The sequence below is a fragment of the Mus caroli genome, unplaced genomic scaffold (genome assembly GCF_978045245.1).
Source record: "Mus caroli unplaced genomic scaffold, Mus_caroli_1 scaffold_4, whole genome shotgun sequence".
In the NCBI taxonomy this organism is placed as follows: domain Eukaryota; kingdom Metazoa; phylum Chordata; class Mammalia; order Rodentia; family Muridae; genus Mus; species Mus caroli.
The window spans coordinates 151,337,873-151,352,572 of record NW_028227259.1 but is presented as its reverse complement, the minus strand read 5'-3'; the positions used below and the strand labels follow the sequence as shown (position 1 = coordinate 151,352,572).

At 50.4% G+C, this 14,700-nt stretch overlaps 1 protein-coding gene and 1 non-coding gene across 2 annotated transcripts; one reads left to right on the top strand and one right to left on the bottom strand.

The window, feature by feature from the left end:
* The first annotated feature begins 2,371 nt into the window (after positions 1 to 2,371).
* LOC115031207 (small nucleolar RNA SNORA17) lies at positions 2,372 to 2,501 on the top strand. The gene has a single exon (XR_003836826.1). It is a non-coding gene; the product is annotated as a small nucleolar RNA SNORA17 (small nucleolar RNA).
* A 9,899-nt stretch (positions 2,502 to 12,400) lies between these two features.
* On the bottom strand, positions 12,401 to 13,939 carry Gsx1 (GS homeobox 1). Its single transcript, XM_021163920.2, has 2 exons — positions 13,279 to 13,939; positions 12,401 to 12,777 (listed from the first exon to the last, which is right to left on the bottom strand). The coding sequence occupies exons 1-2, from the start codon at positions 13,937 to 13,939 to the stop codon at positions 12,401 to 12,403; spliced, it is 1,038 nt and encodes a 345-aa protein (XP_021019579.2).
* Between the last annotated feature and the right edge of the window lie 761 nt (positions 13,940 to 14,700).

The following is a 14,700-nucleotide window of genomic DNA, read 5'->3' as shown; positions in this document are numbered from 1 at the left end:
GTTGCTGGGATTTGAACTTGGGACCTTTGGAAGAGCAGTCGGTCCTCTTACCCGCTGAGCCACCTCACCAGCCCATCCTTGCTGTTTGTTATGAGAGAAGATGATTCTCTTGATACTTTGTTCCCAAAGTCAGATTGGCAGATATTAAGTAAGAAACTGCGAATTGGGAGGTAGAGGCAGGCAGATTTCTCAGTTCAAGGCCAGCCAGGGCAACATAGTGAAACGTTGTCTTAAGAAGTAAAATAAAATATTTTTTTATGATTATAATATTTTACAATAAAAAGCAAGAAAGGAAAGAGGTTATGACTCCTGTGCTCAACATAACTTTAAAAGTTATTTGCTATTTTATGATAGTCTACAAGTTTTGTTTTCTTTTGCTTTTTTGGGGGGAGGGGGGTTTCGAGTCAGGGTTTCTCTGTGTAGTCCTGGCTGTCCTGGAACTCACTTTGTAGATCAGGCTGGCCTTGAACCAGAAATCCACCTGCCTCTGCCTCCTGAGGGCTGGGATTAAAGGCATGCGCCACCACACCCGGCTTCTTTTGTTTTGTAACAGGGTCTTGGTGTGGAGCCCAGGCAAGCCTTGGAACACACAGTGCTCTCGATGGGGTTGCATGAATAGCCCATCAGGCCTAGCAAGTGTTTGACTTATTGATTGATTGAGTTTAAATCTTTGAGAGCAGATCTTACCATGTAACCCAGGTTAGTCTCAGACTCTTGACTCCCTTCCACTCTGACTACCCAAGGTCTGGGAATGCAGGGGCCACTATCACTGGCTAATATTATTTTATTTTTAAATTATTTCTGTAGCCACTAGCCTCAATTCCTGTGTAGTCGAAGGGAAGGGCACGATGTCAGGGCCTCCTGAGCTTATGAAGTTGAATGGGCACCCAGGCTGTGGGTGGCTCACAGAGTCATTCTCAATTTTTATTTTTAAATTTTCTTATTGTGTAGTGCCAGAAATGGAGGCTAGGTCTTATACACAATGCACTACTGAGCACACCCAAGCCCCAGAAGCAGCGTGCGATACATTTGAGAACATGGACCTGGAATGAGGCCGAGAGCCCCTCAGCCTCTGTGCACCCCCCACACACACAGCCTCTGTGCCCATCTCCCAGTCCCGCCCTCTCCAGGTTCTGTGGATCCTGCTTCTCACAGCTGTTAGGAGGATTAAGGCTTGGATTGAGAGATGCTGCCAAGATGATCTTTAAGAGCACTGGCTGATCTTTCAGAGGACCTGGGTTCCATTCCCAGCATCTGCATGGCGGCTCGCAGCCACCTGTAACTGCAGTTCCAGAGTATCTGTTACCATTTTCAGCCTTCTCCAGATACCAAGCATGTACAAGGTGCACAGACATGCACACAGGAAAAACACCCTTACACATAAAAGACATGGATCTGGGCTATGCCAAGGAAAGAGCCACAGCCCTTCTCAAACGTTTTGGTCTCGGGGACTCAGATGCTCTGAAAAGTGTCCAAAGCTCTAAACCCTTTCCACGCTGAAATTTATGTTTGCTTTAGGAGTGAAACCACCCCTGTAATGTCAGCACTGGGGAGTCAGAGACAGGAGGGTAAAGAGTTTGAGGCTACCCTGGCCTACATAGCAAAACCCCAAATAGAAACAAGTAGAAAAGCCCCCACCATAATTAAGAGTATTTATTAATTAGTGTACTGTCATCATTGTGTAGAGGAACACACATGTCCTGATGACTGTGAAAGTCAGAGGGCAACTGAATGAATTAGTATACAGCGTGGATGGCCACTCAAGAGGGCACAACCTGCACCCAGTCCTGTGCATGGCTTCTCAGGAAACCAATCACTGCTGCTCCCAGATAGCAGAGGGTATGCCAAGGAGAGATTAGTCCTGCTCTACCTTATGGCCTTTGGATGAGGACTCCTAAATTGTCACCCCTGCCTAGATGCCTGGAAGGAGCCCTGAGCAGAGAACTCTATGTGGATAGACTCGGCCCCCATTTCTGGCACCAACTCTATGACTTATCACTGGTCAGGATACGACTCAGTCCCAGTAGAAGACCGGTGCTTTCTATAGCCTACACACTAGTCTTACATTGATCATGACACAGGTTGCTCCGTTACTCCCAGTTCTTCATTGCAGGTGATAGAAGCCGGTTCGGGCTAATAAAGTGGAAAAGGAAATGAGCTGGGTGGCGCTGGCACAGGGTTTAATCCCAGCACTCAGGAGGCAGAGACAGGTAGATCTCTGAGGCCAACCTGATCTACAGAACAAGCTCTAGAACAGCCAGGGCTACCCAGAGAAAGTCTGTCTCGAGAAAACAACAATTAAAAGAAAAGGAAAGAAGGAAAAGGAAATCATGTGATAGTCCATGGAAAAGCTGGGGAAGAATGGCGTAGAGCCACTCCTAAATGTGCTGGTGCGGCTGCTGTGTCACACGTGTGTGCAATAGGTAGCAGAGAGGTGAGTGGCTGTGTCTATACTCAGTGTTCTGATCTGTGAACATCTGAATGGTTCGTAGCCTAACATTCCCTGAATAAAGTAAACCTGAGACAACCACCAGCCTGGCACCAGGCAGGCCTGGAAGGGATCCTAGGAGGAGGAGCAAGTAGGAGACTAGGAGAACTGACACACCCCCCTCCCCCGGGACTGACAACCCTATAGCAAGGGGCCACTTGGGTGGGTCTGGCAAGGATCAAGCCCAAGATGACTGGTGCCATGGGGCCTAGACAGGGAGCTAGCCTGAGATGACCACCAGTTCAGCACTGGACAGGACTAGGGTGTAGGTGGCAGACTATGCCCAAGATGACCCCTACCTGGTACCATAATACATGAGCAGGGCAGAGCGTTCTTTTTTTTTCTGTCTCCCAAAGATTTATTTATTTATTTTATGTACATGAGTGCACTGTAGCTGTACAGATGGTTGTAAGCCATCATGTGGTTGCTGGGAATTGAACTCAGGACCTCTACTCACTCTGGCTCCGCTCACTCCGGCCCAAAGATTTATTATATGTAAGTACACTGTAACTGACTTCAGACACACCAGAAGAAGGCATCAGATCTCCTTACAGATGGTTGTGAGCCACCATGTGGTTGCTGAGATTTGATTTGAACTCAGGACCTTTGGAAGAGCAGTCAGTGCTCTTAACCGCTGAGCCATCTCTCCAGTCCCAGAGCATTCTTGAGACCACTCTGAGGTGACCCAGACACTCAGAGACCCATGGTACCGCAAAGAGGAACAAGTCAGTGGTGGAGAGATGGAAGAGAAAGAGAAATAGAAGGATGCAGGCACATGAAGAGAGAGAGAGGCAGAACTGTAGCCTCAAGGGTAGTGAGGACCAGCCTGATGCCACCTGAGACCATGGTGGGGTCCTGACCTGTGCTGCCGCAGGGGGCCACATCTGGACTGTTACCAGCAAAGGCCAGGCAGATGTGCCTGATCTAGGCTGCCTCCTGGAGGCATATTGACTTGTGAGGGCTGTGCAGAACTGGAGGCATGAAAGTGGGGAAGGGTGGGGGTGGGGCTGACCTCATCCTAGCCAGCTGTATTACTCTGTTTCGAGAAATATTAAAAAAAAAAAAAAAATGAACCTGCCAACTCTCCACACTCCTGCATCTCCCACCCCGCCAACTCTCCGCCAGGGCCGGAGCTCCCAAGTTCCTCTCACTCAACGACCGCCCACCCCACGGTCAGCCATCACAACACCCAGTTAATTACCCAGTAGAATCAAAACTCTTAAAGCTTCTAATTATGGTTAACCAAACAGATTTATGTATCAATAAAATCACAATTTACAGGATGCCAATACAATGATTTCAGAGCCAATTGATAATGATAAAAGCTTTATCCCAATTATTCTAACCTTATGATATCATAACTACCTGTGGCTGGTTCAAGCCACGTAGGTTCACTTCTCCCCTTCTCCCACCTTTCAAGTCTTAGCTCCGCCTCCCTTGTCCCTGTCCAATCACAGGCCTCCTGCTGCCCTAATGTAATTGGACAGGGAAAATCCTGCAGCGTTAATCCAGAGAGCAGATCCTGCAAATTGCCGGAGTTTCGGGTGAGCTGGCTGAGGATACAAGTGTGGGAGATCTAGTCCTTCCACTCGGTGGCCGGTGGGGACAAGGCAGAGATTCCCTCTCTCCCTTGCTCCTGTGGCAGAGAGGAGAGCTGGCCCTACCTCTCACCTGATGCAGCATTGAGGAGAGCTGACCCTGCACCTCCCCTGGGGTAGCACAACAGAGCTGGCCCTGGATGTGGGGGTCAGTTAAGAGCTCAGAAGAGCCGGCTCAGCCTCTTGTCTGCTGGGCAGTGGCATGGTTGAGGGAGAGACACCCTCCCGCCCTCCCTTGTCCCTTGCCATCTATGGCAGGCGAGAGAGCTGGTATGGGTTCCTGAGAGTGAGAGAATTGTCCCTGTCCCTCACCAGCCACCACACGCAGCAGAGTGGGCCCTGTACTTCACCTGGGCAACAGGGTAGAGCTGGTCCTGGTTGCAGGGTTTGTAAGTGAGCCAGCCCCAAGAGCATGAGAGTGGGAAAGCCTGTGAGCTGACCAGTTCAGATGCCTCGTAGGCCCAGATGCAGGGCTTCCAATTGGCTCACCCCAATATCTACCCCATCAATGAACTGTTGGAATGCATGAAGGGGCTGGTCCTACAGATCCAAATTAAGGGATCTCTATGACACGGGGCAGCAACAGAATATCTGAGAGGTGTCACAGTGAGGTTTCAGTATTGATCGAGTAGCAGAAGCCAGAGGCCTCATACCAGACGAAGGAGTCATTGTAATGAACATTTGCAAGCAAAGAAATGTGGTCAAAAGGGTATACTGTGGGACATACTGACACACTACAGCTCCCACAAAGAGATTTTCTTCTCTCTATTGGAGAGGGGGTTGCAAGGGTGGAGAGCTTGAGGGGAGAAGGAGATGAATGGGATTAGGGTGCATGATGTGAAATTCACAAAGAACCAATAAAAAGGTTTTAAAAAGGGCATAGAAAGCAAGCAGGAGAATGAGGCCAAGGCAGTGTCTCTGCTGTGTGGGTATCCAGCTAAAGGCCATCTCTGAAGTGTCCATCTGGACAACTGGTCATTGACTGTCAAATGGAGGCTCAATAAGGAACAACTCACAAGTACACAGCATGCATCTCTGGGTCACTCTTCTCTCACCTCAGCCTGCTGACGTCCTGTTCCCAGACCTGAGTAGCATCGAGTGAGTCAGTGGACACCCAACATCTATCTAGCCTCCATTTGATTTGGTAGTGGGAAGTTGGCCCTAGTACACAGGGCTGTTCTGTGGGTGGGGGGATGTCCCACAGGGCCCAAGTGCCTATCTCAATAGATGCTCTTTTCCAGAAGAGAGTTTTGTTTCATTTTGTTTCTCTGGGTAGCCCTGGCTGGCCTGGAACTCAAGAGATTCCCCTGCCTCTACCTCTGGGGTTAAAGGCCTGAGCCACCACCTCCCAGCAAGATTTTAATTTGCATTTGACAGGAAGAACACAGCCTAGGTGTAATGATCAGAGAGAGAGACATGGATGCTGAGCAGAAACAAAAGCAACAACAAACGACAACGACAACAAAAAACTCATGTTTGTCAGACAGCCTGAGTTCAGAGAGAATTCTTAAAACTCGCCTAGGGCCGCCTTGACAAAGACACCTTAACAGGACCAGGCAGTTTAAACGAGGGACATTTATTGACTCGTAGTTCCTGAAGCTGAGCTCCAAGGCCAGGGCAGTAGCTGTGTAGTACTTCTAAAGCTCTCTCTTTGCCTTGCAGGAGCTTCCTTCTCCGGCTGGTTCTGGTTTTCACTGAGATGGGGTTTCACAATGTAGCCCAGGCTGGCCTGGAAACCCTGTTCCTCTAAACTGGGCGCTGTCTCCCCAGTGTTGGGATAGCAGGGTTATCCATCTCCCCCCTGTGTCTTTTCTGAGTCTTGGGCCCTCATCTTCTCTTCTTTTAAGGGTTCCTGATGTTCTAAATGTGTCTACATCTCACCTTCCAGCCTATAAAAAAACCCCTCCCTCCTAGTGTAAGTAGGAGCATTAGAGGGTAAGCCTGCAACACAATAATTGTAGGAGGAAGTGCTCCATTCAGTACACACAGTACGGTTCGAAAAAGTCACATCATCCTAACGCAAAGGAAATAGCTATCCGTGTCCCCAGTACCCCTCCAGGTGACTACTGGACTGACCCCATTGGTCTTAGTAAATAGCAGAGTCCAACACAACCAGCAGAAGAAACTGTTCCCTAAGGAGGCTCTAAACTCAGGCCCAGTCTGACCATAGGGAAGAGGGCCATATCTTCCCTACCTACTGTAGCCTGAGTGCATGCCAAAACACAAGGCCCTTCATTAGCCTTTCACACATCCACACAATAAGGACAACACCAGCCAGCTCAACAGGCTGCAAACTAAGAATGTGAAGTTGAGAGGGGGGTGCAGGGAGAGGAGGGTCCCTAAGAACAGGCAGTTGATATAATCAAAATCAATTATATAAAAGTATGAAATTTTCAAGGGAGGAATAAAAACAAAAATCTCAGCACCCCTTCTTACCGCCCTCCCCCCCAATTTGGGCATGGCTCAAGGGACATGTCTCCCTCCCCCTTGAGCTGAGAATGCTCTCACACAGAGGTCCAGAAACCTGTTGTCAGATGGGAAGTTCCCAGTCTTATCCCTCCTTCCCTAGTGCTTCAAAAAGAACCTAGGAGCCCCAGGGGTGGAGCCCCAGGGTGTGACAGGGTGATCCTCCAGGTACAGTGGCTAGCCTAGTCTCTTAGGTCCACCAGCTGTTTTTCCTGTTCGGTTTGGTTTTTAAGGAAGGGCTTTATGTAGCCTAGGCTGGCCATAAACTTACTATGTAGCCAAGGGTGGTGTGGAATTTCTGATCTTCCTGCCTCTACCTCCTCAGTACCAGATTCTACCCGGGTCTATGCTGTGGATGGGGTTGCATTTGGGAGGAGGAGACCAGCCCTTCATGCAAGTCAGAGAGCTATCAGCTGAGCTGTGCCCTCAGTCTCCAGTCAGGGAGCATGCTATCAGCTGAGCTGTGCCCTCAGTCTCCTTTGAGTGGTTTCCTTATATTTTAAAAACCTTCGGGCTAGAGAAACTGGAGAGGCTCAGCGGTTAAGAGTACTGACTGCTCTCCAGAGGTCCTGAGTTCAAATCCCAGCAACCACCTGGTGGCTTACAACCATCTGTAGTGAGGCCTGACGCCCTTTTCTGGTGTGTCTGAAGAGAACCACAGCATACTCATAGACATAAAATGTGTACATCATGTGCTATATACATTATGTGTATATACTCATATACATAAAATAAATAAATAGATCTTTAAAAAAAGGAAAACCAACCAAACAAACAAAAAACCCTTTGTTTTGGGGGAGGGGCTGTGTGAGGCGGTGTGTGGGGAGGGGAGGGGCCAAGATCAGGATGTAAAGTGAATAATGGAGGAAAAAAAAAAAGAACAGAAAGCTATTTTTCCCTTGATCTTACATTAAAGGGAAAACAAGAATTAAATTTTTATTTATTTATTTATTAGTATATGTAAGTACACTGTAGCTGTCTTTAAACACACCAGAAGAGGGCATCAGATCCCATTATGGATGGTTGTGAGTCACCATGTGGTTGCCCAGATTTGAACTCAGGACCTTCAGAAGATTAGCCAGTGCTCTTAACTGCTGAGCCATCTCTCCAGCCCGGAAAACAACAATCAAAGCTATTTTTTCAATTTAAAAAATAAAATAAAACTGTTCATTTTGTGCCAGGCGTTGTGGGCCATGCCTTCATTCCCAGCACTATGGGGCAAAGGCCTTGAACTTAATTTTGAGGTCAGCCTGGTCTACAGATTGAGTTTCGGGACAACCAGGGCTACACAAAGAAATCCTGTCTTAGAAACAAAAACAAAACCCCACCACTAACAACAAAAAAAAGCCTTCATTTTGCCTTAGCCTTTCTAACACACACAGACACACACACACTTATATACACACACATGCATGCACGTTTACACACACAAACCTACCAGTACAGTAGCCAGCCCTTTATCTGCTGTTTTATATTCATTGGCATCAATTACCTGTATATGGACAATTTTGATGGCTCTAGTTTGAACCCATGGCCTTACATGTGACCAGCGTGTATTCTGTCACCGAGTAATACTACCAGACCTCTTTGGTCCCTGTTTTCAGAGGTTTCTTTCTTTGAGTTAAAGATAAGAGTTTAATTTTTAAAAAGAGTTGATTTTTAAATTTAAACTGTTAAGCACTGATAAAAACTGGCTCTAGAAAACATAATGGAGGAGGGGGAGGGGAAGGGAGGAAAGGGCAGGAGAGGAGAAAGATTTGTGGGGGACACACCACATCAAGTTCAAAAAATGCTCTCCTGAAAGGTTCCCTTGTGAGATTGCATGGCTTTACTTAATTTGTGAAGCCCACTCGTCTACAAGCCCTGAGCCATGCATACACACGGGAAGCTCTGGGAAGCCTCTGCGGGCTTCTGAGCCACTCACCAGCAAGCCCTCCAGATGCCAACCTTTGGCCCTGAGCTGCTCCAGGAGAGGAGTGAGGCCTTTGCTGTGCAGCCTCCCCTTCCTTCTCTCACACCACACCACAGCTCAGGTCCAGCACCTCACTTGTCTGAGACCCAGGGAACTGAGAGAGAGGGAGGAAGAACGCTCAGAATTGAGCTGTGCAATCCTGGCCATTTAGGACTTCATTGGGGGCGGGGATAAGTCAGGTTAGTGGTTTTCAACCTGAAGCATTTCTGCCCAGGAGACTTTTTGCAACAATCCTTAACTGTCTCAAGTGATACCTATTTCTATATCCAGATCCATATATAGGTATATACCCATATCTCTCTAGAGAGATATCTTAGATATACAGGTGATAGAGATATCTTAGATATACAGGTGATATATAGATATAAATGTATAGATGCATAGATATGTAGATAGATATATAATATGTAATGTATATGGAGAGAGAGAGGAAGAGGGATGGAGAGAGAGAGAGAAAATAAACTACTGGCAATCAAAGGTAGAGACCATGGATACAGGTTAGCATCCTTAATAGGGCAGAGTCTTCAGAGAATCATGAATGGAGACATCAGCAAAGCAAGATGGAGGAGCTGGTCCACTTGAAGATGGGAAGAGGATTCCTGTTTGAAGAGATTCTTCATTTCCTAGCAGAGGGGCCAGGGAAGATGGGAAGAGGATTCCTGTTTGAAGAGATTCTTCATTTCCTAGCAGAGGGCCCAGCCCTGCCTCTCATCTGATCATGAATGGCTTCCACCTCTCCAGCCCTGGGCAAGCCTCACCACCAAACCTTTACCTGCTCAGATTCTTCTAGTTCTTCATTTGGTTTAAAACTGTGTGTCATCTCAGCATTCCCTAAATAACTCAGTAATAGCTACACACTTCTGTCACAGGTGTTGATATTATTGGTAACACTCTCAATGCAACAACAACATCAATTAATTTTCATTGAAATTTGGTGGGCATTGTGCTTAGTGTCCTATGTAAATTCTGTCCTTTAATATCACACGGAAACTGAGCACAATTACCCAGTTTAAGTGAATGGTAAAAATAGTTTGTAAAGCCAGGACGGTGGATTCTAGCCATCTAAACTCGTAGCCACCAAACTCTACTGGGAAAAGGACTTCATCGCCAAAATAAACTTGGCAATCTGTATGTGGATTTCCCCAACTCAACGACAATTTATAGGAAATTTCATCCTGATCTTCAGGTTTGGTCTAATTTTAAAATTTGTCTTACAAATTCTAAATTCCAGCTCAAACCCCGAGTTTTAAAGGCTGGGCTGTGTCTCTCTGGGATGGAGTTTGAAACTATGTTTTGGATGACGGCTTTGACCCCTGACTTCAACCTGGAGACATAACCTACAAAACCTAGGCTATTTCTGCATTAATGCTGGAGGCTGTAAGGTGAGGCCTGTGTGTGCTTTTAGACATCCGTCACTGGGGTCCAGGCGGCAGGACGGTGAGGTGAGCCCAGAAGTTCGCTGCCAAGGCTGCCTCCGCTCTTTCCTGCGCTGCGCTGCGTTTCAAGTTGGCCTAGGGAAAGACTGAGACGGCAGGAGCAGGCCGCGCTCTTTCCCACTATGCGTCAGGGTCGTCCACCAGAAAGCCGAAAACCAAGAATGGCAGGAAATGTAAGCCCTGGGAAAGAAACCTCCAGAGAAGAAACTTGGCTCCCAGGAGAGCTGAACTGCTGTGGACTCAGCACACCACATATCACCACCAGTTTCTGCAGGCCACTGGGAGAGAGCAAGACCCAGGCAGGGTGGCGACGGAGTAGGGTGTGAAAGAGGAAGGGCTTCAGCCTCTACCTTTCTTTCTTAGTCTTGCCTCCCACCTCTCGCCGAGCCTGTCCTTTGCGCAAAAGCCACCCATCCAGGTAATCTTGGTGAGGGCCTGGTTTTAAACGAGCCCTTCGAATCCACTGCAGCCTTCTTCATACTGAGAGTCATTGCTGCAGTCCACCCCTGAATCCTAGCCAAAGACACACTTGTGGGTTTCATGAAGATGAAGGACTCAACAAATCTAACGAGGTGGTCATGTTAGCCGGGAAGGCGCTGAAGTCGTCCTAGCAACAAATCGGCAGTCGCTATTCTAGGGTCCTGAAAACCTTGGCTGCCTTTAGTTTGGCACCATGACCTCTCCAGGGAGGACAGAGAACTAGTCCGAGTGAAACTGAGGCTCGGATGGATGGGAATGGGAGCGGGGCCAAGGGTGCGCAGGGGCAAGTAACCAGCCCCCTTCGCTCTCCTGCACAAAAACCGGGGAATCAAAAGTGGCTTCTGGGGGGTGAGAGGGGGCGCACACTGTTCTAGAGGGGAACTAGAGAGAGACCCTCGCACTGAGCCTGGTTTTAATGAGAAGACAATACAAGGGACCATCACGAATGCTGAGCAATCCTAGCTACACTTCTTTTCCGCTCAAAAGAATCTTTGCCTAAATACAGCGGGTTCGTTCGTGGTTCCTCGGGGCGATTAGAGAACGGGTGGTGGGCTTCTGGAACAAAGAGAAGAGTTCTAGGTATCCGATAAGAAATAGATGCAGAGCACCTGGGTCCGCAGTTCGCCCAGCTTTGAGTCCGCAGTAACACCTGCTATTGGGTGTCTAAGCGCGTACGCGCTCACCGGCTCGGCGGAACTCCACGCATCTCATCTAATACAGATACATAAAAAGCCCACACAGATCCCCGAGGAAGGCCGGAATCACCTGGAATCGTGTGCCACCTTCCAGGGACCTTTTGCCTGAAAAAAAAACAGGCAAAAACAGGGCGCACCCTTCCTAAAGGCTAGAGCAGCTCAAACCCTAAGAAGGTTGGATCCCTGGTTTCTACCCTTGGAATTAGCCAGGGAAGCATAGCATCTTTTGTTGGAAATCGGAGGGAACAGCCAGCCGGCCCGCCCTGCACAGGAATACTGGGAAGGACACGAGTTGGAGCAGAGTCCCGGAGCTTCAAGAGAGCTGCAGGTGTGGGGAGGAGAGTGGCTACCTGTAAGTGGAGGAGCTGAGCTTAGACCTCTGCAGCGCCCAAGCAGAGAGTGCCAGCCCATGCCTGTGTCTGCCTGGCCTACAGCGTAAGCCTGGGGACCCCGGAGGCAGGGGAATTTCTAAGAAAAAAAAAGTTTATTTAAAATTTTGTACATAAATAAATAAATAAATATCTTCTGGCATTACAGAGACCATACAATGACACAGTCAGTCAGTCCCCAGAGGGAGTCGGGGCCTGGACGATGGGGAGAGGTTGGTTACAGCGGCTTCATTTGAAGGGGGTTTAGAGCGTATTGGAAACAGAGTCATTTCCCCCAGTACAATACCATGTGAGACAGTTCTCTCTGCTAGGGGGACTTCTTCGAACAGCAAGACCTGATCCCTGTTTAAGGGACAAACGGACAGAAGGGAGAGACTTCCCGAGGAGGGAAGGAAAAGTTAAGTCCATAGACGTGTTGCATAAACGACCACAGCGGGGGGAGGGGAGTTGGGGGCAAGAAGAAAATGTTAAAAGAAAAGAAACAGCCACTCGCGAAGTGAAAAGCCCAGATTGACCGAGAAGGAGAGAGTAGTGGAACCGAGGAAGCTTGAACCAGCCCAGAGTTGGTGGGCGAAGAGGCGCTGGCGGTCAGCAAGGCGCTGTGCTCGGGCCTGCGTGCCTGGGAGAAGAGGCTGTGTCCTAGGAGGAGGACCCAGCCTTCATCACTTGGAGTCGTCCTAAACACCCTGAAGCCCAAGGGACAGGGGCACTGTCTTCAAGTGTCTGCTAAGGTCTTAGCTCTGCCTAGAGCTGCGCACCACCGCAAAGCCCAACGAAATCCGTCAATTGGCCAGCGGGTGCCTGGGAACCAGTCTTTGAAGTGCGGGAAGGGCCGGGGTGGGGGTGGGGAAACCAATGGTCCTCTAAAAGGCGCACCTACGGAGTGACTGTGAGATCTCTGTCATCCTTCCCGGAGGAAGATGGAGACATGGGCAATTCGTCGTCGTCCTCTGAGCATTTGGCTGAGGAGAGCGAAGAGCACTTGCAGCCTTGCGGTGCGCCCCCGCCGGCCCCCGCCCCAGCTCCGCCGCGGTGGTTACTGCCTTTGCCTTCTTTCTTGTGCTTCACCCGGCGGTTCTGAAACCAGATCTTCACCTGCTTCTCGGACAGGTTCAGATAGGTCGCGATCTCGATGCGCCGCAGGCGGGAGAGGTACATGTTGGAGGCGAACTCTCGCTCCAGCTCCAGGAGCTGCGTGCTGGTGAACGCTGTCCGCATCCTCTTGCTGCTGGGCAGCTGGTTCGAGCTGCTGTCTGGAGGGCGATGCGGGGGACAGAGAGGAGAGAGAGAGAGAGAGAGAGAGAGAGAGAGAGAGAGAGAGAGAGAGAGAGAGAGAGAGAGAGATCATCATCAAACCTCTGAGCCTTGGGCCTAATTTCCCGCTGAACTAAGGCTAGCCTCAACCTTGGACTCAGGCACACATCCCTTCCATCCTTCCATTCATCACTCCACAGGCGGGTGCCTCCTTGCCAAGTCACACACTCCAGTTCCCCTCGGAATCAGTTGTCCCTAAGACCCCTTTAAGGAACTTCTCAAAGCTGGCCTCAACCCCTTCCCCTTCGCCCCAGACCCAGGGTCCTTCTGGCTTCTACCCGGTTCCTACGCCCGGTCCCAGTCTAGCACTGTGAGCGCCCCTCGAGTATCCTCACCGCCCCCATAGCGCGCCGTTTCCCCATCCCTAGCTCACTCACTTCCCTCCACCCCACCCCGGGACCACCGCCCCCCCCCCAATTTCGCGCGGGGATCCCGCTTACCCACGGAGATGCAGTGAAACTGTCTGGGATCCGGCAGCGGGTAGGAGGTCTGGTAGAGTGCAGCAGCTGCTGCGGCCGCGGCCGGGCCGTGGGCGACTCCAGGGGACACGGAGTGCTGGCGGCCCAGGGGTGCGTGGCAGTACTGCGATCCGAAGGGAGGGAAGGACGCCTTGAGTAGCGGCAGCGCCGGCGGCCCGGGGGGCCCGTGCAGCTGCGAAGCGGTGACACAGAGGGGACACACGCACAGCAAGCCGGCCTTGCGCGCGTGGCAGGCGCCCGGCGAGAGGCCGTGGAGCGCGTGCGGCGGCGGGACCGCGTAGGGGAAGAGCGGTGGCGGGCTGCCCTCCGGAGCCTTCTTGTCGCTGGCTTCCCGCAGCACAAGGGAATCCACCAGGAAGGAGCGCGGCATGGCTCCGGCGCGCGGTCCACCTGCCGCCAGCCCGCCCCTGGAGCCCGAGGGAACTGCAGATCCTGTCGTGGCTTCCCCTGGCCGCGGCCACCCGCAGCTTCCCGGGCTCCGGAGGCTCCACGCGCGGCTCAAGCCCGGGCTGGAATCACCTTGGCTGCTGCTGCGGGCGCCGCCCGGAGCGCGCGAGGTGCTGGCCAGCGCTAGTGGTGCTGAAAGACGCCGGCGGCGCCGCTTAAATAGGACTATTGCCATGTGATGGGCTACGCCAGGAGCGGCCGGGGCCTCTCAATAGGGTTTTTGTGCCCTTTCTCTTGGCATTCACTCTGCACGCTTCCTCATTATTTCACTTGTTAACTAAATGAACTGCATAATGTACTCTATTCTTGTCAACCCCACCCACGCCGTAACAGGCGCTCTCGCCCCCCTCCTCTTCCCTTTTCGGGTTTATTTTCTCATTCTCCCGCGATTTAATATTCTTTTCTTTCTCTTTATTTCTTACTTTCCTTTGGCTTTGCGCTGGCGATCGGTCCATTTATCTTATTGATTTCCGCACCCGTGCTGCCTCGCTTGCACAGATTCCCGTGGGCGCACACCCATCTCCTCTGCCCACTTGATTCTGGTCCCTTTCTTTCTGTTACTTCTTCCTTGCTCGCTCCCCCCAACACCCGTCCCACCAAGTGTATCGCTTTCGCTTAGTTCTCGAAGCTCAGCTCTGCATCCTGTGGAGCATCCTAATGGGCGGCCACCATTCCCACCTGTGGAATCTCTTCTCCCGCACTATTTGGAGACAGAAAAACAAGGTTTCTGAGTGCGCCTCAGAGGATGAGAGAAAGGCTCCTTAGTCCTCATTGGAGACTAACTTCATCTCTGTCCGTGTTTTCTCAGAAAATCAAAGGCTCCAAATTTTGGTGTTGCCTGTGACTCCTCGTCTTTGTTCGGCGGACCCTTGGCCAACCAGCTCTTCCCTTCAACAACAGGGCCGTGTATGTAAAGAAATAGCAACAAAACAAGTA